General features: G+C 45.3%; 1 protein-coding gene across 11 annotated transcripts in view; it reads right to left on the minus strand.

Annotated features, from left to right (window-relative positions):
- slc12a7b (solute carrier family 12 member 7b) overlaps positions 1 to 23,702 on the minus strand; it is a 59,335-nt gene that overhangs the window by 26,852 nt on the left and 8,781 nt on the right. For 4 of the 11 annotated variants that reach the window (XM_078097028.1, XM_078097027.1, XM_078097025.1 and 1 more), the window contains exon 1: positions 15,549 to 16,696. The exons of 4 other annotated variants lie outside the window; for them this stretch is intronic. In XM_078097028.1, coding sequence (XP_077953154.1) covers positions 15,549 to 15,660 — 112 coding nt within the window. In that variant the 5' untranslated portion in view covers positions 15,661 to 16,696. Of the gene's footprint in view, positions 1 to 587; positions 886 to 15,042; positions 15,064 to 15,548; positions 16,697 to 23,702 lie in introns of those variants that run through there. 3 more of the 11 variants (XM_078097026.1, XM_040166745.2, XM_040166746.2) reach the window with 2 other exon arrangements.

Consider the following 23,702-nt stretch of genomic DNA (forward strand, 5'->3'; position numbering starts at 1 on the left):
AGCGCTGTGATGACGTTGTAAGCTGCCTAACGCTGCCGGAGTTAGCCCGCGGCTCATTGTACCAGGAGAGAAAAAAAGAAGAGGGTTAGCTGTGGAGACAGTAGAAGCTCAGAAATCTGTTCCGTTATCTGAAGTAAAAAATGTTTTTTCAGCTTTCAGGTTGAGAATAATCAGAAGCATAAAAGCATTGCACTTCATCAACATGCAGTTTAGTACAGATTTAGTTAAATTGCTGGACAGAAACGGTACCAAGTGATTGTTCACTCCTAGATCGCTACTTCTGACTTTGTGACCCCTACAAGCTATTTTCTGATAATGCTTTCTCTCGCTAAAACCATTTGCACTAAATCTAGTTCACAACACCACCTCCTTTAAAGCGATGGACCGACAAATACTAAACAATAAAAAAATGCATCCGTGTGAGGATGGTTGTTTCATACATTTTTTTTCATTAATCAAACAACCATCCTTACAAAGCAATCTTATAAAAACAGACATTTTAAAAAGCACAATACGCAAAACCAAATTTCGCCAGCATAGGTTGCATGAAGTGATGCTCGCAAAGGGCTCAGTTATTGAAAACTTACCCTTCCGTCGAGCGCTTACCCTCTGCTCCATTCTGAGGAGCAGAGCTGAAAAAGGGGAGGGGGTCCTAGTAGTGGTCCCTGGGGATCTCCAGTAAATGGGGGTCCAAAGTATAGATATATTGTTACTAAGGTGCACAAGTCAGGAATGCTGCCTGTGCTGTGTGGATAATGTGAAGGATCAGCTACTTCTGTGACAACGCGTGGGTTAGTGTGTGTGTGTGTGTGTGTGAAAAGTGGCCCGTGACGGCGACGTCAGCGACATCAGCCATGCATCACAAAGCACCCTCACCCTCCCACCGACCCGCACAAGCACACACACACATCCCTGAGCTTCTGATCCCCGCTACACATGCACACATACACACACAATCACAAAGAGGGAGGAGCAAAGAAAGCGAGGGAAGCCGTGCATGTGAAGCAGACAGTGTTAGAGAGTGGCTGTTGAGAAAATAGTGGATGGATGTTTTCACAAAAAAAAACGTGTCCGAGGCCAAAGCAGCACAGTGTATCATTTGAATCAATTTTAGTGCACGTGGTGCCTCGGTGAGCAGTTCCATTTACCGTCTGACCTCCAGGTGGAGACGGCCCATCGATCAGAACCAGCCCGGGGAGCAGACAACACCACATCCTGCACCTGAGAGCATGCTGGTGTGGGCCCATGCAGTCCCAGGGCCACACCGTCAGCACTATCCGACTGGCGTCATACAGGGTAGAATATAGTTATGTGTGGCCCATAACCACATTTGAGGATTGATCAGTGGAATACAGATGATCAATTCATTAGTTACTTTGAAATAGTGAAGGTTTATGCCTATGTCTAAAAAACAATATAATGGCCATGACAATTCCCCAGAGGGGAAGGTGAGATTTTCTAAGGGGAACCAGTTAAGATTTGGAATTATAGTTTGATAATCACGAAAAGACTTGTGGAATGACTAATTGATTGATTGACTCATCGTTTCACTACAGAACTCCATTGTACAACAACATAATTGTATATGAAATCCAATGAAAGAATGAACATTTTTAGTTAAGTGTTATCAATATTTAGGATTTGAAAGTAATTATCATGGAAACAATGAAAGAATCCTGTCATTTGCCCACTGTTATTTCTGTTGATTAAACACTTCTTTTTGATATAAATCAACAAAAAAACAAAATATTAATAGAGATGCAGTCATCCTAATCTGAGAGGGCCCGGTGCACGCTCCAGCCAATGAAGACTGTCTCAGCAGAGAATCGGACCGCCTCAGAGCCTGTGAAGTGGGCACTAATCCCGTAACCAGATTAGCCCAATCCTGAACTTTTTATAAATCACTGCAGCGAGGCTCGGGGGAGGAGGAATACGCCATTGTATTAAAGGGACGCTGTTATAATTTGATGGTTTGTGATTTTATCACAGGGAGGGGGGGTTTACTTTTCTGTGCTTGCGTAAACATTACGTTTCACTGTCATTGAGTGAGTCCAGATCAATTTTTCATCATGGGGCGACTTTAAACTGAACATTAAATATCTATATCAGATCAATAGATTATATATATATATATAATCATATATATATATATATCTATATCATATAGATATATATGACAGACACACAGACAAATATATCTACTGAAGACTATGCAACTCGATACGTATCATGTTATAGGGATTATGATTCAACATTTTGAATTAAGCAAGGTCATGTTTTGGGTTTAAAATCTAATTTTAGGAAAACTACCATTGTACAAAGGACGCGGGATATATAGTCTCTTAACATCCATCATCACAGAACAACAAATATTTGGATTCAATTACCTCAAAACGTAGAGATTTTGAGAAATAATACAAGAAGGGTTTAATCTATAATCTTTTCTTCACCTTTGGATAAAATGTGACTCTCTGAAATAAATGTATGTAATTATCTGATCTAGCTAACTTTCTGTGCTTTTCTCAGCTCTCTATAGCTGGTTAGTAAACGGTTCCATTAGTTGGAATCTATATGTATTCCACGGCATGTACAAAAACCGCCCGTGGAAGCGTGCGTCTGTTTTGCGGTGAAAATCCGGTGTTAACATGAATGCGGGTTTCCTCAAGAGCATCAAAGCTTTAGAATTACTGTAAATGCAATCTCAAAACATATTACATAGGACTGCACCGTCCTTGGTGACTCTGTGTCCCAGGAAGTCAATGGTGAGAGACCAAACTGGCACTTGTTTATTGTTTACATGGCAGGATTAACAATCAGGCCATGTTGGTTGAGCCTCTCGAAAAGTGCTCGGAGGTGCGACAGGTGCTGAGCTTTGGACGTGCTCGCTACAAGAATGTCGTCCAAATACACAAAAAGAAAAGGCAGGTCACGTAAAACCGAGTCCATCAGGTGCTGAAAAGATTGGGCTGAGTTTTCTCACGGCGTAATCACTGCTGTTTTTGGAATATCCAGTGAGTGCATGGGCACCTGATGATAGCCCCGGACGAGGTCTACCTTAAAAAAATCACCATACCGGCCAGATGTGCTGAAAAATCCTGTATGTTCGGGACTGGTTATCGGTCAAGTGTCGTTGCCTCATTAAGCCGCCGGTAGTCGCCACATGGGCGCCAGCCGCCACCAGGTTTGGGGACGATGTGAAGGGGTGACGCCCACGGGCTGTCGGATCGGCGGACTATTCCAAGGCGTTCCATGTTAGAAAACCCAGCCTTAGCAACGGCAAGCTTGGTCGGGTCGAGGCACGGAGCACGGGCATAGACGGGTGGACCAGTAGTGGCGATATGGTGTTCCACACCATGCTTCACGGCAGACGCAGAGAAAGTGGGCTGGGTGAGTGCTGGAAAACCAGCCAGTAGACGGTGGAAGTCATCTGATGGGGAGAGCATGCTAGACAGTCGTATGGAGTCGGGCCCCGCTGAGCGTGCACGTATAAGAGCAGAACGTGACAGCGTCGATCAAACGACGGTTCTTAATATCCACAAACAGTCCATGCGCACACAAAAAATCAGCGGCAAGGAGGGGAACGGCGACTTTTGCCGTGACAAAATCCCAGCCAAACCGATGGCCTCCGAAACACAACTGAATGTACCTTGTTCCATACGTGCGGATGGGGGTCCTCCTCTGTGCACCCGTGTCGCACAGGAAACGTCGTCCGGAGATGCTGTCACGAATAAAAAGCAGCCTGCCTACGCGGCCGACACTCATGGCCACTAATGAGCGCCGGCCGTGGCGTCCCGCCGAAACTGCATGGCGAGCGGCATTTAAGAGCCTTCGGTCCAAACTTCTCGTGATAGAAGCACAAGCCTGAAGAAGACTGCTAGGGGCCTGAAGATTGCTGACGACCTGAAGACAGCTGCCGACAAGAAGAGGTTGCTGCGACAAGGGTGGAATCCTCCATTGTCAAAGGAGCGACGTGTGTGGGAGTTTTCGGAGGGAAGGCGGTTGGTGCAGAGCTGGAGGACGCCCGCGTCGTGGGGGCTGGGCCGATTCAATGGGCCTAGAAACGTCCAAATGAGCCCGTTTGAGGCGGGCAATGGAGAGTCGCTCCGGTTTATTACCCATGTCCTGTGTGGGAAGAAGCGCGGCCATGACACAGTGCCCTTGACTCGCCAGGAAAAATGTATAAGCCTCTTCAGCCAGTTTTCGACAGTCAGTGATTGTGGTGTTGGCCAATGCAGCTCTGACTTGGGAAGGCAGCTGACGCAGGAAAAGTTGAATGAAAAGAAAATCGGGTGTGTGCTCACCCAGGAGATCCAGCATACGGTCCATGAGCTCAGACGGTTTGCCATCACCCAGTCCTTGGAGGGAGAAAAGCCTGCTAGCTCTCTCAGCGTCGGACAGTTCAAAAGTCTTTAACAGGTGCGCTTTCAGCGCTGCATATTTCTCCGTAGCTGGAGGATGTTTAAGGAGACTCCCCACTCGGGCTGCTGTGGAGTTACCGAGAGCTGACACAACGTAGTAATACCGTGTTGTATCAGCGGTTATCTCCCGCAACGCAAACTGCGCTTCAGTCTGGGCAAACCATGCCGACGGTTCCCAGAATTCGGGGAGTTTCAGGGTGACAGCGTTTGCGGTCATGGTCGAGTCGCGTTTGCTAATACGTCAAGCCAACGTCGGGGTCACCAGTGTGGAAGTTGCATTTGAACATAAAAGGCAATTCCTCAAGTTGAGAACACAAGCGTGAGTCTCGTTTATTTTTCCACAACAACAAATGAATAAACAAGATGGCGCAGCCCTGTAATCTTCCCAGCAACGGGCTCTACGTCATCAGCAACAACAGAACATTTAAAAGGGGCCGCGATCCCGGAACAGTCGTAATTACGTGTATAACACATTACCTAAATAACTGCCTGAAACAACAGTGTGTAGAACCACACTAAGAACAAGGGTGAATTATGAATTCAAATTCACTACAGTGCATTCATTAAATCTAAATGTTGATACTCTATACCTCTATATTTCATCCCACTAAGTAGTTACATTATGATCTTCCAGACCTTTGCTTCTAGAAATTCTCTGATTTAAAGGAAGCACTTCAACCCCCCCTCCATCCATCACACTTTCACTGGCAATTGGTGATGCAGCAGCAGAGAAACTCGAGGATGCCATTCTGACTCACACCAGAGTGGTCTCTAATCTTTCTGAAATAAATCACAGTGTCCACTTTGAGTGCAGAAAAGTCAGTTTAGCGTGACATGATGGGTTTAATGTTGCTTGCGTGCGAAAGAGTATCAGCTAAGAGGTCTGTTGATAATCAAAGTCATGCTCCGGTTTACAAGCCTCTATATGCAAATCCTGGGGCAATATCACCTGCATTTCACACATGTGAAGAGGAATGTGCCAGGTGGGAAAGAAACGAGCACTGTTTTTGTCCTGGAATATTCTTATTTTTTCAAATGAAATCAATACATTGGAAGATACAACAGTGTTTACTACACAAACACCAGCTTTTGGCTGGTAAACAATTATGCTAAAATGCTGTTATGAAAGAGTATCACACCTCAGAACTTCTCTCTTTAAGCTTTATTCTTTTCAAATGGTACTACAGAGTACGGGCAGCAAACCGTTGAGGTGTCTATTTAACACATAGTTCACGTTCCAGGGTACAGGTAAGTATCATGAAAACAAAGTAGAAGCAGGGAAGTCCGTAAAAGGGAAGTAACTGAGGGGGGCTCTTGACCCTCATGGGTCTCAGGATACTTAAACTGTCTGTATCCCCACATAGTTAGTTGAAACAAAGCAGACACCCTGAACTGAATTGTGCATATAAAGTAACAACATAATACAGTGAGTAAAACAATGCATGTTTTTCATATGAAAACAATTAGTAAGTATACTAGTTTCCTTATAAATTGCGGAAGATTTGTCTATTTTAAAGATTTAAGAAAATGATGGCGTGAAAGCAAGGACCAATTAACAGCGGATTGTGTCCAGAACCTCCACTATGAATAAATGGAAGTGTTGTAACACCTAAACTGGAGTCTCCTAACGGTTGATTACAGAAAATGATAAACTGATGCCAGACTTTGACCAGAGAGATATTTTAATCATTTGTATTGGTTGGATTATGATAGAAATAGGACAGTCGTGCCTCGTCCACTGTAACAGGCATCCATTACATCTGAAATACAAGGCTCGTAAACATGGGACGTGGCTGCACAGGTCTATTCAATGCGACTTGTGAAGAATTTCTAGGGAAGTATATATGATTTGGCCACTGCTTCACAGCTGCTCCTGCATCTGCCAAACAGCTTGTTCCTCCCTCACTGAGAGCAAAACACTCGACAAGATTACGACTCTTTGCTTCAGCAAGCGTCAGCAATAGGGCTGCAACAACGAATTGGTGAAATCAATAAAATTATCGATTATTTAAAGCGTTGGCAACGAATTTCATTATTGATTCGTTGTGTCGCACGATTAATACGTCACTCAATGAGTTGCGGAGATGCGCGCGGAACAAAAATACATTTTAAATCGCAGAGCCAACGTAAAAGAAAGAGCAGCCAGCAGCGCGGGGCAGTTGTTGTGAGTCATATGACGCAGGCAGAGACGTCTGCTCGACTACATTACATTACATTACATGTCATTTAGCGGACGCTTTTATCCAAAGCGACGTACAATAAGTGCATTGAACCATAGGGTACAAACTCAGGAGAACAAGAAACAAGAAAGTGCAATTTCCTCAAATAAGCCAATTTACAATTTGCTATAGATGAGTGACGTTACAAGTACAATTTAAGTGCTACAATTTGTTAGTCTTTAGTCGAGGTAGAGTCTGAAGAGGTGTGTCTTTAGTTTGCGGCGGAAGATGTGAAGGCTCTCTGCGGTCCTGGTGTCTTCAGAGAGCTCGTTCCACCATTTCGGCGCAAGGACAGCGAAGAGTCGAGATCTAGTCGAGTGTTTTGCTCTCAGTGAGGGAGGGACGAGTAGTTTTGCAGATGCAGAGCGGAGAGTGCGGGTCGGGATGTCAGGTTTGACCATGTCCTGGATGTAAGCTGGACCCGATCCATTCACAGCATGGTACGTGAGGACCAATGTTTTGAACTGGATGCGGGCGGCCACCGGTAGCCAGTGAAGAGAGCAGAGGAGTGGAGTAGTGTGGGAGAATTTCGGAAGGTTGAAGACCAGTCGAGCTGCTGCATTCTGAATGAGCTGCAGAGGTCGAATGGCGGTGGCAGGGAAACCAGCCAGGAGGGAGTTGCAGTTGTCCAGGCGAGAGATGACAAGAGCCTGAATCAGTACCTGCGCTGCCTTCTGAGTGAGAAGGGGACGTATTCTCCTGATATTGTAGAGCGTGTATCTACAGGATCGCGTTGACGCGGTGATGTTGGGAGTCAGGGAGAGTTGGCTGTCGAGTGTGACGCCGAGGTTCTTAGTGGTCAAAGTGGGCGTTAGTACGGAGTTCCCAAAGTTGACTGTCAAGTCCTGAGTAAGCAAATCTTTTCCGGGAAAGAGAAGTAGTTCAGTCTTGTCGGGGTTGATTTTCAGATGGTGGGCGGACATCCACTGGGAGATGTCAGTTAGACAGGCAGAGATCCGAGCCGCCACCTGGGTGTCCGAGTGAGGGAAGGAGAGAATTAGTTGGGTGTCATCGGCATAGCTGTGGTAAGAGAAGCCATGCGAGCGAATGACAGCGCCAGGAGAGTTGGTGTAAAGCGAAAACAGGAGGGGACCCAGCACGGAACCCTGAGGAACTCCAGTAGTAAGAGGACAAGGTTTGACACAGATCCTCGCCAGGTTACCCGGTAGGTGCGGCCGTCGAGGTAGGACGAGAGAAGGGAGAGAGCAGAGCCTGTGACACCAAGTTCCTGAAGGGAGGAAATAAGGATCTGGTGGTTGACCGTGTAAAATGCAGCAGAGAGGTCCAGAAGGATGAGGACAGAGGAGAGAGAGGCGGCTCTAGCAGTGTGGAGTTGCTCTGAGACAGCAAGGAGAGCAGTCTCTGTGGAGTGGCCTGCCTTGAAACCTGACTGGTGGGGGTCAAGGAGGTTGTTACAGTGGAGATAAGAGGAGAGTTGATTAAAGATAGCACGTTCAAGGGTTTTGGACAAAAAGGGAAGAAGAGAGACCGGTCTGTAGTTGTTTTCTTCAGATGGGTTGAGGGTGGGTTTCTTCAGGAGAGGGTTGACTCTTGCCTCCTTCAGAGAATTGGGAAAACAGCCAGATAACAGAGCGTTGTTGATGAGACAGGTGAGGAACGGAAGAAGGTCAGGTGCGATAGATTGTAGAAGATGTGATGGAATGGGGTCAAGAGGGCAGGTGGTCGGACGGGCAGAGGTTACTAGGGTAAGAATTTGGTTAGGAGGGCGGTGAAAGAGGAAAGTGAGGGCGAAAGAGGTGAGGTCGGTGGGACGCGAGAAGTAGGAGGTGGGTATGTCAGCTATTTTCTTGGTGAAGTAGTTGACAAAGTCTCCCGGAAGAAGGGTGGAGGGGGGAGGAGGGGTAGGGGGTTCGAGAAGATTGGAGAAGATCGAGAAGAGTTTTTTGGGGTTAGAGAATGAGGATTCGATTTTGGATTGGTAGAAGGAGCTTTTGGCAGCAGAGATAGAAGCAGAAAACCAGGAGAGGAGAGATTGAAATTCAAGCAGGTCGTCAGGTCGTTTATATTTACGCCATCTCCTTTCCGACGCTCGCATGGTGGCTCTCATGGCACGGACCGGTTGAGACAGCCACGGAGCCGGAGGGGATTTGCCAATCCGTCGTGTCGTAAGAGGGCAGAGAGAGTCTAGAGAGGAGGAAAGAGTTGAGAGGAGAGACTCTGCAGCAGCGTTTGGATGCAAGAGTGAGAAGAAATCAGTTGAAGGGAGGGCTGATAGAACAGAGGATGCCAGCGAGGAGGGAGAGAGGGAGCGAATGTTGCGACGAGCCGGTATGGAGTTAGTCAATGAGGGAGGTTTGTTAGTTATAGAGAGTGGAAGGGAGTAAGAGATGAAGAAGTGATCAGACACATGAAGTGGAGTTACAGAGAGGTTAGTGGTAGAGCAGTTTCTAGTAAAGATGTAGTCAAGGTGATTGCCGGCTTTGTGAGTAGGAGGAGAGGGACTGAGTGACAGAGCGAAGGAAGAAAGTAGGTGTAAGAGGTCAGATGACTTCTCTGTCTGGATGTTGAAGTCACCCAGGAGGATGAGCGGAGGTCCATTTTCGGGGAAATTAGACAGGAGAATGTCCAGTTCTTCCAAGAAATGACCTAAGGAACCTGGCGGACGGTAGAGGACAACGATTGTTAATTGTACCGGGTGAGTGACTGTTACAGCATGGAATTCAAAGGACAATGGGGTGGATGGTGGTAGAGGGTAAAGAGAAAAGCTCCATTTGGGTGAAATGAGTAGACCTGTGCCACCACCCCTACCAGTGGGCCTGGGAGTGTGGCTGAAGGAGAAGGCGGAGGAGAGAGCGGCTGGGGTGGATGTGTTCTCAGGTGTGATCCAGGTCTCGGTGAGAGCGAGGAAGTCGAGTGACTGCTGGATCGCGAAGCCGGAGATGACGTCAGCTTTGCGAGTCACTGACTGGCAGTTCCAGAGACCTCCAGTGACGAGGTGCTGGACATGTGTGGAGCGGGTGGGATAGGTGAGAGAGGAGAGGTTACGATAGAGAGCAGATCTAGCCCGAGGCCTGTAGTATCTGCGGGAAGAGATTCGAACAGGCACGGGTAAAGAGGTCAAACACATTATTAAGAATAGCAGAAGGCGCCGCATTCAGCCGCCCTGAAGACTCCACGAAAGACTCCCTGGTCTTTGTTCTGCTCGTCTTGACTCCACGAAAGACTCCCTGGTCTTTGTTCTGCTCGTCTTGACTCCACGAAAGACTCCCTGGTCTTTGTTCTGCTCGTCTTGACTCCACAAAAGACTCCCTGGTCTTTGTTCTGCTCGTCTTGACTCCACGAAAGACTCCCTGGTCTTTGTTCTGCTCGTCTTGACTCCACGAAAGACTCCCTGGTCTTTGTTCTGCTCGTCTTGACTCCACGAAAGACTCCCTGGTCTTTGTTCTGCTCGTCTTCGTGCTGCAAGGATAGGCTAACGCTGAAGCTAACGCTTACCACGATTTCTAGTTAAATACTCCCTCGTTAGTGGAAGTCGGCTGCGGCTGCGCTGGACGCTCCCCCGTCGTTTAGGAGACAAAAGGTCGATTGGCCTCGACAGAAACTCCTCAAAATGCAAAGCACCAATAGCTTGACACCCTAATCAGTGAACAATCACCATGTGGTGTTTTGACAAAATGAGAGTTTAAGGATACAAGTCTTATTTGCTTCAGAAAACAAGGCAAAAACAGACTTAGATCAGGTCAAAACCTAGCAGAGTTAGGAGGGCACACTGGCAGTTAACTTAATAGTAGAATCTAGAACACAAACTGGCACTAAAAGACTGAAAGAGCTTGAGCAAACTAGCAACCAAGATAACTTCAAACAAAGAGAACTGGCCGTGAGACGACAAAAACTAAAGCAAATCAGCAATCAAATTAACTTAAGACACTAGAATCAACAACAAATTTAGCAGACTAGCTTGGTTTAAAGAAAGCGATACTTAGTCCGATTTCAGGTCGCCTGGATGTCTGGTGGCCTTGTAGAAGAGATGACTAGTCGTCCAAGGTGTGTGAGCAGTAGGAGGTTGAAGAGGAATCGAAGTCCAGTTTTTTTTTTAGCGTGAGAAATTGAATGTGTGGCGGGAGTGCATTACTAAAGATCGAAATGAGTGACTGTCACGCTCAATGCGTGACTGTTACGCTCTATGCGTGACACGTGAGAGCCCCGAAAGTGTGTCAAAGGCGAAATATGCAAAGTCGACGTAACATGGCACGGGAGCACCACGTTGTCCCGTTTTGAAGTGAGGAATGTAAGGAGCCTCCAGCAGGTCTGCTGCTGCCGTTTACTCGTCATCCAGCTGATCAAGCTAGCGTTAGCTCGCTAATAACAGCAGTAAAGCAGTTAGCAAGACGAAGACACATGTTTATTTACTCACCTCTTTTGGACCATTCATTTTTCAATCGGTTTGTCTTCTTGTATTTCGTGCTTTTCGTGCTTCCCATTTTGGTTATTGTTGACAAATAGATTTGTATGTGTTGTACTTTTTAATGCTGTCATATACAGCAGTCCAGTGTAGGCCTGTCGCAATATGCGATAAAATGACATATCGCACACTCTCTGAAATCGCATGCAATAATTTTTGGTGGTGCGATATTTATTTGACATATAAACGTCACCAACATTTAATAATTGATCCTCTGTCCCTTTTCCTTGTGGACAGCGGGGGCGGGGCTTATGCAGCGCGCACACAGACACAGAGCGGACACCAACAGGTGAAGAGAAGCAGTGAACACAGCTAAGCTAAAATCTCACCGGTCGAAGCCCCGCATTAAACCTCCCCGGCTTTCCGCTGGACACATTTTCTCAAACCTGACCGCATCGCACCAAGCCCGATGCACCGCTTTGTGTCCCTTGCACTTGTTATTTTTTTGTTTTATTTATATGGGATATATTCTTTCACATTCAGATTCTAATGTTTAACCATTCTGACAAATAAAACATTCTTTGTTCTTTGAAATAGCGTACTTTTATTACTATGCTATTAAATTGTCATTATGTTAGCAGTGGCATAAAATGGTCTGAAAATTGCAATAATATCGCATTATCGCAATAAATGTTGGTGCAATAATCGCACAACAAAGATTTCATATTGTGACAGCCCTATGAAGCAGCAATGCAATATTACAGTTACTGGAAGAAATCAAAGATGATTTTGCATCTCCAACTCAGAACTTCACATTCCATTCCAGCACTATTGGCATCAGGATCATTTCCAACAGCAGTGGCAATATCACAGTCCGCACTCAGCCGCATCACAGCACAAGTACTAAACAGGTTTTGTAAATACAAAGAACCCTGAAGTATCACAGTGGGTTGGCCGTGGCGTTGATAACTCTACGTTTGCAAACCCAAGGGCCTCAGTGTGTAGACACAGCAGATTTAACCACCGGGTGCATCCGATCCCAAAAACCAGTGCAGGAGTCAAAAGTTCACCATGTTTATACAGTGTTGTGAAAACCATATGAACCCTTGGGGGCCTCACACAAACTACAGCCAGCAGGGAAGGAACAGAGAAAGAGAGAAAGGAACAAATATGTGCGTGTTCATTGGTTGAGGGCTTATCAGAGACACCACATTGAGAGCAGGACGATCAGTCAGCAGGAAGGGGGACACGTCAGCCTGGTTAACAACATCCAATAACTGTATTGTTCAATATGTTTTCAGTTTTGCTCTGGAATGTATCCGGGAGATGAGGAAAGAGTTCATGAAGGCTTCCTCCATTGGCAGGCACAGGATGAGAAAGTTGTATAGCACACTTTATACTGATAGAACTAAAGTAATAATTGCACATGAGACCGTGATGGAAATAACATGCATTCTTTAATGAACAGGACAAGAATAGCCAGCATTCCATGCAGGGTAACAGTGAGGTATTATGGATGCCCTGAGGGAACAAACTAATACACAACCAAAGTAGACATATGAAAGATGTGTGCATTTGTTGTCCCTCGGTGCAGGCTAAGTGAAGAGTAGCTATACTTGTATGTCCTTATCTTTGCCAGCAGCCACATGTGTTCATGCTAGTTTAGTTGCTTTAGGAACCTCCCGTGTCAGGGAAGTTCAAGTGCTAAGAATAGTTTGTTATTCCTTTTTAAAACGCACAAATGTTGTATTTATATTCAGGACTGGCTTTGCTAAATCAAATAATCTGTGGCTTATGATGTCATGTCTTAGATGGTGGATCACTCCCTACATTCCTAGAGGTGCTGCTCTCCCAGCATTCAGTGTTCACTCAGACAACACAGGCCCATCAGCACACTTCACCCCCGGCCGTCCGCACCCCACCCCTACACTCAAAAAACAAAAAATTTAAACCGAGGGGAAACACTGAAACAATTCCACATACGTATATTTCACAAAACCTTTAATCTGGCTTCTACCTCAATTTAACAGTGCTCAAATCAGTCCTTTAAAATATGCTGTAAACATTACCTGTATTTATTTCTAAATAGTGAGTATTGGTGGATTATTAGTGTGCATGTGAACATCTAGTCGCTTAGGAGTCACTCATCATTGAAAAAAGCTGAGTGTCTATACCCATAGAATTTGCTTCTTCCCTGGAGTCTCTGTGCTTTCTCTCCTTACAGGTTTCTGTGGATGGTGTTTCTCTCTGGACTTGGTCCTGCTGACATCTGCTGCTACTGAAATTATAATTAGGTGTCAAATTATTATTGCGGAGACCATTACTATCCGTGTTACCATTGTTGACCTACTATATCCACTGCTGCGTCTTTATTATTAGTCACATCACAATTGCGGACACCATTACCACTCTAATCATTTTTGTTATTAGTAGTAATAATTTTTCCACCATTATTCTCCTTACTACTCAATGTATAAATCATTTCTGTAATTTGCCTTGAAAGTATTTGTAAGAAATAGTATGTTGTACATTCTGTACACGTGACATCTACAGCATTTCTGTCCATCCCGATCTCTCTTAAACTGTCTTCCTTTTTTTTATCTGTGTTTTTAAAAATGTTTTTTCCTGTGTCGATGAGAGGGTCCCAAGACAGATGATGTTTAATGTGTTCCGACTGTAAAGACGTTTTAGAAATTAGTGATTTGTGAATTTGGGCTGTGCAATATAAAGTAAATGGAATTGACACGCTTGTGAGCTGCAGAGTGTGAGCACATGTGCTGCCGGCCTCCGCCTACAGCAAGAGTGCTCACACTTTCTCGGCCCGTGAGCCACTTTTCAATTGACCAGGTCATGGCGATCTACCCTCCTGCTTTTGGGGTTTGAGCAATAGTTACTTTTCTTTCCACGCTGCTCCACATACTATTCATTGTATTTAATTCACTTGTAGATAGGACCTTCCAAACCAGCTGGAGGCCAAGTGAAAGACCTTGTGGTTTGTCTGGTGTGAGTGAAAGGCAAAGTGTCGGTGGCTACAGTTCAGGCCAGGGGGGGGGGGGGGCTTGAGCTGGAGATATTAGAGTGACAAAGGACAATCAAACAGAGCTCCTGCTCCCCCCTCTGCAGAACCCAGAGCTTTAACCCTTTTCTCGTGTGAAACAGGAGGACAGACTGAGGTTTGCCATTGTTCGCTACGTGCCTTTACTTCCCCGAGACATTAAAGAAACAATTAATGTTTCACAAGTCAAATGTGACGTCATGAGAGGCGCTTCAGCTACGACACAAGCTGCTCTTTTCAGAAGCGATGGGAACACAGAGCGCTTTACAATACAGTGTGGGGCCGCCCTACTCAGCCAACAGGAAGCGAGCTAGCAAGATAATCAATAGCAGTGACGGCGCCCTACATAGCACACTCAGGAGCCAACAGATTTTGTGGTATCAAGGACCCTCCCCAGTAAACCTTAAACTCTAACAGTGCACCCAGTCTGTCCGCATTATTGAATTAAAACATCAAACTGCCACAACGAAAATTAATGAACCTACAAAAACAGTTCTTATTCCTTGCAGGTGATCTGTGGATATTGGAGACAGGGTGGTCCAAACCCAACAAGGTGTGAGGTCCCAATGCTCCCATAGGGCCGAGCTTTTATGTGCCCCCGACCTGCTGATCTGTTGTCGGCCATTGTCTGAGGCGAGCGGCTGCATGCGCGTTGGTAAACCAACGGTCCTCCCCCTCTCTGTAAAGTCTACCCCAGCGTACAACCGTGATTGCAGCTCCGGAGCAGAAATGAAAGAGTGAATGGCCCGGCGCCATGCGAGGCCGCCGCGGAAAAAAGCAGCGGCTTCACGAACAGCAGCGGGAGCGTTAGAGAAGTCTGTTAAATCGACAGTCCGTGAGCTCTCTGAGTAGAATTGTTAAAAGGTGGGACGGTGGATTCTGCTGGGCAGAAGCCAGTAAGAACTGAGAATCCGACGTCACAATAAATTCCAATGAAGCCGGCTTTCCACAAACTTTTTTACCGACTGCCGACTGAATACAGGGTACCTGTTGGGTTTTGCACAGCCCGGTTTTCCCTATCCGGACCTGGAAACACGCACCCTGCCCAAACCACGGCACCGTGGAACGGTTCTGTTCTCCTGTTGCACACTTGAGTTCAGCGAGGTCTTCAGAGGGGCGTGTCAATGCTAATCAACATAGAGAGATGTTAGAGCGCCTGTGACTACAGCCCAAATCCAGAGCCAAAAAGTGGGAACAAACGGTCACCCTGAGCTCTCTGGAGTGGCGTGTGTCGGGAAACTCCTATCTCACGCACTTGCGGAAAATGAACGGGCCTTCCCATGCAAGTCAACCTAACCCTTTACACCATCCACCCTAAATGACCTGTGATCCACCCACATAGGAAACAGCATCCCGTGATCCACGGCCAAGTCACCAGTGTGCACTGGATGCTGCGGGCAAAGATCTGGAACTTTCTGAGCCAACTTCTGCATCCAAGGCCACTTAAAGGACCATAGCGCATGACTGCGTTAACGTATAAAATCTAATCTCACCCGCTGCCTCCTCGTCTTCCTCCTTCAGCACATTGTTGTCGTCCACATCCTCTTCCTCGCTGTCCTTCTTGGCGCCGTTCTTCACGGGGACCACGGTGAAGCTGGTGGGCATTTTTCAAAACATGTGCTTCCCCTCAATGTCTCCTGTTTGCCACACTCTTATCTCTTTCTGCTTCCTCCTCCCTCTCCACTCTGCTGCTGCTGCTGCTGCTGCTCCTCCTCCCCTCTCTCTCTCTCTCTTTCGCTCTCCGTCCAGCTGTCAAGTTTCTTCCTCCAAGTCATTAGTTTTTTGTTTTTTTACTGGTGTACTTTACTCTTTCTGGTCTTGCTTGAACAAGTTTCTACGTTCCATCGCTGGGATTCTGCTGTACATCCATGTGACCTCGATTAAACTCCCCACCCCCATACACAGACACACTCAGAGTCCACTCCACACTCCAAATAAGGAAGAGCACGCCCCACCCAATGGGGGCAGTACCCACAAACACATGACATGTGTTTGTGCTCATGCGTGTATGCAAGCGTGCACACATGGCTCTCTCCCTCCCCAGGAATGTCTTTCCGTCTTGCGTGCAACAAAAGCCAGCCTTTTGTTTCAAGAGAGGAAGTCCAGGGCTGCTCCCCCTGAGGAAAGCTTAAGCGTGCTTACAAATTACATTATATATACATTTTGTCACCTTCAATGCAGTGTTATTTGACCCCAATGAGAAGTCACAAGTGGACGTGGACGATTTAAAGGTGTACGCTCGCCGTCTTAACGCACGCCACTCTGGAGGGTTAGCAGACATGCCTGTAGTTCTGCATTAGACCTTACAATCAATACATATATCAACTCCCCCCGTTATCTCTTCAGAACGAGGGTGCGGCGTGGACAAAGCAGACATAAACTCACCCGACAATTCGGTCACTGGTTTAAAATGTCTCCATTTAAGAATGATGGGGGGAAGGTGATTAAAAGTGAGAAGAGGGTGTGGGGTGTCAGCCCAGTTGACCAACGCCCCTCGGTGATGGGAAGTCTAGAATGTGAACATTCTTTTAGCTTTCAGGGACTGATGTGAAATCTGTAAGTCATTACATAAGACAAACATTAAGAAATCTATTTAGCACAACACATGTGTGGAGATATTTTAGAGATGCTCAGTCTGGACCTGCTGCTGCTGCTGCTGCTGCTGCTGCAGGAAAGGCAGGTCAAGTTTCAGACAGACATCCTGACTCCGGTAAGTGGATGTGGTTGTAAATGTGAGAATGGCTCTATGCTGCAGGCGAATCTGGTTACCTGACTGAGCCCGACCACTAATGTGTGTTTGGTACCCCCAAGTGTGGGAAGGATTCTCGGCTGATCGCCATGGCGACGGAGCATGAAGATGCCGTGACATATACAGCGTCTCTTTATCACTTCCCAGCACTTTACAAAACTTCCCTTCATACACTGTAAAAATAAAACAACAACCTGACGATGGCTGTAATCCAAGAGAGCGACCGCGCAGTTACCAATCTAAATTAAAAAAACTGGACTGAAACGAACACCTCCATTTGTACAACCAGAGGCGTGCGTGGTGAAAGTAGGACATTAATCAATATGATCGGATTAGTCAATACTGCCACGAAATGGTAAGAAAGACAGCTCTCATACAACACCTGCTCTGTGGATGAGAGCCAATGTACCTAGCATCTGCTGATTAAGTGTCCAGCCAGTCAGACAGCCAGCCAGGAGGACAATGTCCCTTCTGTGAGAGACATTCCACAGTGGAGACTGTAAACTAGTTAGGCTGCAAAAAGATGTGAATCAACATCTCACAGCAAGACCAGTGTGGAAGAAATAGGAACAAAGGGGATACATGACATCACTTCAGTCTTAAAATAATTAGAGCAAATGAAAGGAAATGATCATACTATCATACTAGTAGGATTGTACTATAAATCAGCTGATCATTACTGCACTTGCATGAAGCATGAAATATGGCGTAGACTTCACACACAACTTTCAACAGAGCAAAAAAACGGCTCACATTTCTGATGCCAAAATAGATGTATTTATTGAGGAGAGAAGCTGGAAGGAGACTGGATTTGTCAAAGATAGCATGCACACAAGTTCATCCCAAGGACTGAAGGAGTGAAAAGGTTTAAGATTTTGATTGATGTGATCTCAGAGTACGTCATGATCAAAATGGAAACAGAAATAGGACCGAACCAGTTTTGTTCGCGCAAGTCTTTTAATACAACCAATTAGTGTTGCAAAGGGACGGAATGTTTATGGAAAATTTTCATGGGAAGTTAAGCTTTTGCACAAACATGTAAAAGGGAACTTAAATGTAGTTGAGAACAAGACTATGGAAGCCTAACTCTGCTGGACCCTGGATACAGCTAGTTGCAGCTACTTAGGAACATTGTCTGCCAGAAACGTAAACATAAAACAATGTGTTATTTTTGAATGTCTTTGTCATTACCAAGCATATTGATTACTTTGTAAACTGAAGCCATGTCTATTTTAATACAAAGTTTATTAGTTTACAGTGGGCTAACGTTTTACAGCAGTGAGAGTAGGATGTATGCATGTAAACACATAAGTACACTATCACCTCCAGTGTTTCCCAACCATTAATTAGGGGGGACGCCTAACCCCCTCAAGAAAGTCTTTTACATTTACAATTATGATCTTGAAAATACGAAAATTATGATTTGTGGAGGATCATAGGGAATACACTATTTTATTCAACGTTAAGGTTTTTGTTGTTAAAAAAAATAAAGTTCTAACAAATGGATTAAGTCAAAAGTTAAAAAGTTAATTAGACATATTTTGTATGAGTGTCTGCTTGTGACAAAACAAAATGTTTTGTCATACAAGACAGGCTACAGATAAATTACCCCATAACTTCCAGTTTCATTGTAAATAAATAGATGATGAATCTGTAAAATCAAGGGCACATTAATATGCACACTACTCGTGCAGTCTGACACCAGCAAGGCAGCAAAGTAACTAAACCTGTGACACAATCCCACACCAGGAGCCTACGACGCCCTCTGGAGGAGGCACCAGGAAGGTCAACTGTCCGGTCACTATCGTACTGACTATACAACTTTGAAAACACAATAAATAATAATAGATTTGAAGGAAATCATGGTGGCTAACAAGCTGCACTGTCACCCCTCCATCGTGTCATGTGCGCTTGGCTCAGAGCATTTGTCACATAGCATCTTCCTTCCCTCTATCACTTCCACCAGGTTTTTAAATCTGCACTGCAGGGTTTTAGAGAAGGTACCCAGCAGAAAACACCTTCATATACTGCACTGAATTCCACCATCAGCTGGTATGCCGCAGGTGTGGACAAAACATGATATTACTTCCTCCTCCTCACATGGGCCACCTGAGGAATGGACCTTACATAAGTTACCGTAAGTGCTGGTGGTTTTGAGTTTCCTGACTTTATGCAGCAGAAAGCTGAAGACTAATTGTGATCCTGTGTTCCAGTGCCACTGTGCTGCCAGTAGAGAGGATTAAAATAAATACAAATAAAAAGACAACCCGCTTTGAGCATTTAGAGTTGAGATTCAGTCCAGTCTGCAAGGAAACATCAAGTCTAGGATGAATCCATTAGAGTGATGATAACGAGTGAAGTCAGTGTGTGATGACTTGCAGACAAGGACAGCCACACCAGACCTTCTCAGGTAACGGCACGTTTGCCCGCCAGTAAACCATTAAGCATTTTTTGACACGTTAGTCTCAAGTGACACTCCTTTGAATGCGCTCGTGTGTCGTCATTTAGGCCGACACGTTTCTTAGAGAATGCTGATTCATGGCATTTTAGGTTGCAATGCTGACATATGCAACTTGAGTTTTCTGTTTAGGATGCAAGTGAGGTGATTTATGCCTCTTACACATCTATACTTCTGCCTGTTAGCGAACGGAGGGGCGAAGAAGGCCGTTTAAAACAATTGTTTGACGTCCAGCGCTTCCAACAGCACCACAACAGCTGCGCGTTAACACAGCTGAGGCCGTTTATAGTTCGTGCCCTTTACGCACATACCTGTAAACCATAATCAGAGGGGGCAGGCCATCTCGATAAGCATTATCAAATGTTACAAAATTGATTCTGTGTATGAGTAGGGGGGGGGTTGCACCGTTTACTCATTCAGCTTTGCCTTTACCAGTTTATGGCGGTTGACCATCCTGCTGACATTCAGGCTGCGTGTGACAGTGGGAGGGGCTAAGAAGATTATCCCATTTCATTCAGGCCTGAACATGATACTCACTAACAACGGCGTACATATTTCTGACATCCGACACCCACTGTCGCCACAACCACCAACTTGAACACCCTCAGAATCTAATGCCGAAATGAAATGTAAAGTGAGCTCTCAATTCTGGCTGAAACAGAATACACTGCCTGTAAATGTATTCACCCCCATCCCCCAGAGGTTTTACCTTTTTCTTGCTTTAATACATGAAATCATGGTAAATATCAGATATTTTGCAAAAAGAGATTCTTTAATGTCAAAACGAAATCAATTCATTAAGAATATAGTGTAAAATATCATGTGCATAAATATGCCCCCACTTAGAGTGATTGACTTAATTCAACAGATATCCAGCTAAAGATGCAATCAGTGTTACAAAAATGAATTTCAGGTCACCAGTGCAGCGGATGCGTATCAAGTGATTGTAGTAGTAATAGTAGAAGTCCAAAAACACCTGTAGGCCCAGTCTCTGGTTCATCAGTATTCATACTAAAATTGAAACATGAAGACTAAAGAAAACTCTCTGAAAGTAACTCAGAGAAAAGATAACAAAGCTTTTGAAGAGAAAAGAAGATGATGCCTTCGAAAAGAGTCTTTGTTTGTGGACTTCAACTCTGCGTTCAACACCATCAGCCCAGGGTTACTTGAACGCAAACTCCCCCAGCTCATCGTGCCAGCTTCCACCTATCACCTACTTCCTGAAGGGCACGTGAACTTCCTGAAGTGGATGCTTTTAAGCGGCAGGCCCTGAGAGGCTTGCGCAGGTAGAAGGAAACATGAATGCAGAAAAATATCACTAAATCTTGGAGGACAATCTGATAAAGTCGTAGTTCTCTTGCAGGCTGTATTTTCCAGCAAGACACAAGGCCAAATATCAAGCAAAAGCTTACCAGAAATGGTTCAAAGACAAGAGGATGGTTCTCGAGTGGCAAGTCAAAGGCCATATCTCAATCCAATTGAGAATATGTGGTGGAACCTGACACAGTTTGAGCCGTTTTACATGGAAGAATTGAGTACAATTGCTGCTACAATTTTCGCTGATTGACACACAACACACAACCCAAGAGTGCATCAACTAAATACAGACAAGTGGGTGAATATTTATGCAACATTAACTCCTTATGTATTTTTAAACTAATTTACATTATTGTATAAAAATATATTTTCTTTATTCTTTGTTCTTTATTCTTGTAAAAAAAAAAAAAATTTATCATTATATTGAACCTGATTACTTGTATAAAACTAACAAAAGGGGAAAACATCCAAGGGGGACGATACCTATGCAAGGCACTGTAACTGCAACTTTGCATGAAGCTCACACAGAACATTTGGCTTCAATTTGTCCTGCAAAACAATTTATTGCAACAGCAGAGGCAATAGGCCTAATATTGCAGAAGCTCCAAGGGAGGAAACATGTGCAGTGGTTTTTCCCACGGTGTTGGTTCCCCGTCCATTGCGGCAGCTTTCAGCCCAGGCTTCCCCTTAACATAATACTGGGAGCGGGGGGGGAGGGGGGCGGCATCAACCTCCCATCCAAGATAAGGATAGGATGTCAGATTGATTACAGTAGTGTTTCCATACACAGTTAGTAACTGCTTGGTGCCGAAGCAGCAGGGGGTGGAGCTTAAATATTGTCATACTTTTCTGTCCTAGATTTCAGTGTCTGCCTTTCAGTGACGTTTGGGAAATATGTCAAGAAGGACGAGCGGCAAGCTGTGAGAAAAGAGAAATGTATCCCCTTTGAGTTGTTACTCCCTTTCCAGGGAGGTGAAACATTGCAGTACAAGAAGTATACTGTAGTTGAAGATCGTTTCTCTATTGGGCTGAACTGGGTTGGCTCGCCCAAAATATTTCCCAAAAGAGGCGGAGGAGAGTTCTCTGAAAAAACCTTTTGTCTGCCCAGCGTAAATAAATAACGAGCGCCTGGAACAAACATCCCATGCTGCAGCATCGGCCCAGGAGGCCACGCAGGGATTTGACAGGGTGGTGCACGCTGGGGCCTAGTTGGTGTCTGTGTGCCAACCCATTCCAAATAAAGCAGAGGGCAGCAAATGATAGCCAAGGGTGCAAAACACGAATGTGTGTACGTCACGCTGCACAGCGAGGACAGTCATAGAGCCGAACCCATTCATACTGCAGGCGCCAAAGACACACACACACACACACAACCCTTAAGACCATGACATACCTGTCACTCCAACAGATTGTCTACAGCCCTTACGCTGCGTTCACACTCGCCCGACTAGTTGTAGTTGATTCGCCTTCATTTGCATCCCGAAAGGGGGGGGCTTATCTCCGTTAAGACAGTTATGATGTGAATTACAGATAGAACCGCGAGGGGTGTTGTGTTTGGTTTGATTTCAACTTTGGCGAAAAAGGAATTTTTGAAAATTTGCTTCCTCCTCAACCAGTCGTGTCTGTGCATTGAACTGGAACCTACTTGTGCAAATATTTCGCTTCGCTTTTGGTGTTAACACAGCACTAGTTGTTCCTATTCTAAAATGTGTCACTGCATGAAAAGTGGGATTTTCGGCAGTATGCGGCACTGTAAATTGTCGTAGAATTTCAGGTTTACGGCTGTTCACGGCAATTTGCGGGCAACGGCGAAAACTGCCGTAAATTGTCAGAAATTGATGTGGGCCTCCCTTGGCAGTTGTCCCCCCCCAAGATACACAAAATAACTTCTTTAAAAGATGAGTTTTAATCAAGGTAAAATGAACATTCCATGCAAACAACATTTGAATCAGAATGAGGGGTCTGCAGAGATCACAGTCTCCTAGAGCTCAACTACAGTGCATAGTGGCAGGACTACAGTGACCTTTCCTTTGGTCTTACTTAAATGCACAGAGGATGTATTAACCACACATCTTCTAGCAATGCGCTCACCTGGCAGAAATGATGCTGGGTATGACGTGTCTGTTCCCTGCAAGCCCCAAACTTCTATTGGCTTTCCATAAAAATGTCTGTCCGGGTGGGGATGAAGCCAGGAAACGTGTGCAAGAACATTTTTAAATGCCGTACCCTTTGACACAACATTAACAACTATAAACTGCTGTATAATGGCTGGTCGTAGTTCTGCTACAGGGTCAAGGACGGGTTCCTCAAAACTGTTAGTGTTTCCACACCACTTAGCATGAACATATGCTGACCTTTCTGCTCTGCATCTATCGATTGAGTAAGTTACATTCATATATGTTACCCGTTTACATGTAATGGCAAAACATTCAACCTCAGTGACACAAGGGTACATCTGCTGGTACATTGCTGACATTGCATGTATGTCAGACTCATCCAAGATTGTCTGGTGGAATGGAGAAAGAGGCACCACTGTACAGTTTTCTAGGGAAAGTCGTTCTGCTGACCAAAACACTACTTTACATAAAGCATATCAGCTGTTTCAAAGTCCCAACCATTTGTCTTCCTGGTCCTTCCGTATAATAATAACCTCGTATGTGATTGGAGGACCCTTAGACTCCTCGTCCAATCACGTGTGAGGTCATAGGCATGACTGATACAGCAGTACTTTCAAGACGAGCATACACACAGACACGTGTGTTACTATATTCAGAAGAACTGTATCTTAAGTTTCTTTGTTTGGTTTTAGCTGGTTCGTGAATAATGGCTGGACGACGTCTCGCGTTCAATTCGCCTTCAACTCCTTTCCGCGGTCAGCAACATTCGGCCAGTCCGCAGACAGACAAGAAGAAACTGCTGAATGCTCTCAGTGGATTGTCTCGTCAACTCCAACAACAAATTGCCGATATCAACGAGCGGTTCACTCCACTGGAGCGTTCAGGACTCTCCAGGTTGCTGTCCATAGAGGAGAGGTTGCCGGCTCTGGAGGAACTGACTCAAAGAAGAGGAGACGGGCGCACAAACCCAAAGATAGCGGTAAGAATATGTTCGATGACCGCAAGC

This window comes from Gasterosteus aculeatus, chromosome 21 (genome assembly GCF_964276395.1).
Source record: "Gasterosteus aculeatus chromosome 21, fGasAcu3.hap1.1, whole genome shotgun sequence".
NCBI lineage: Eukaryota > Metazoa > Chordata > Actinopteri > Perciformes > Gasterosteidae > Gasterosteus > Gasterosteus aculeatus.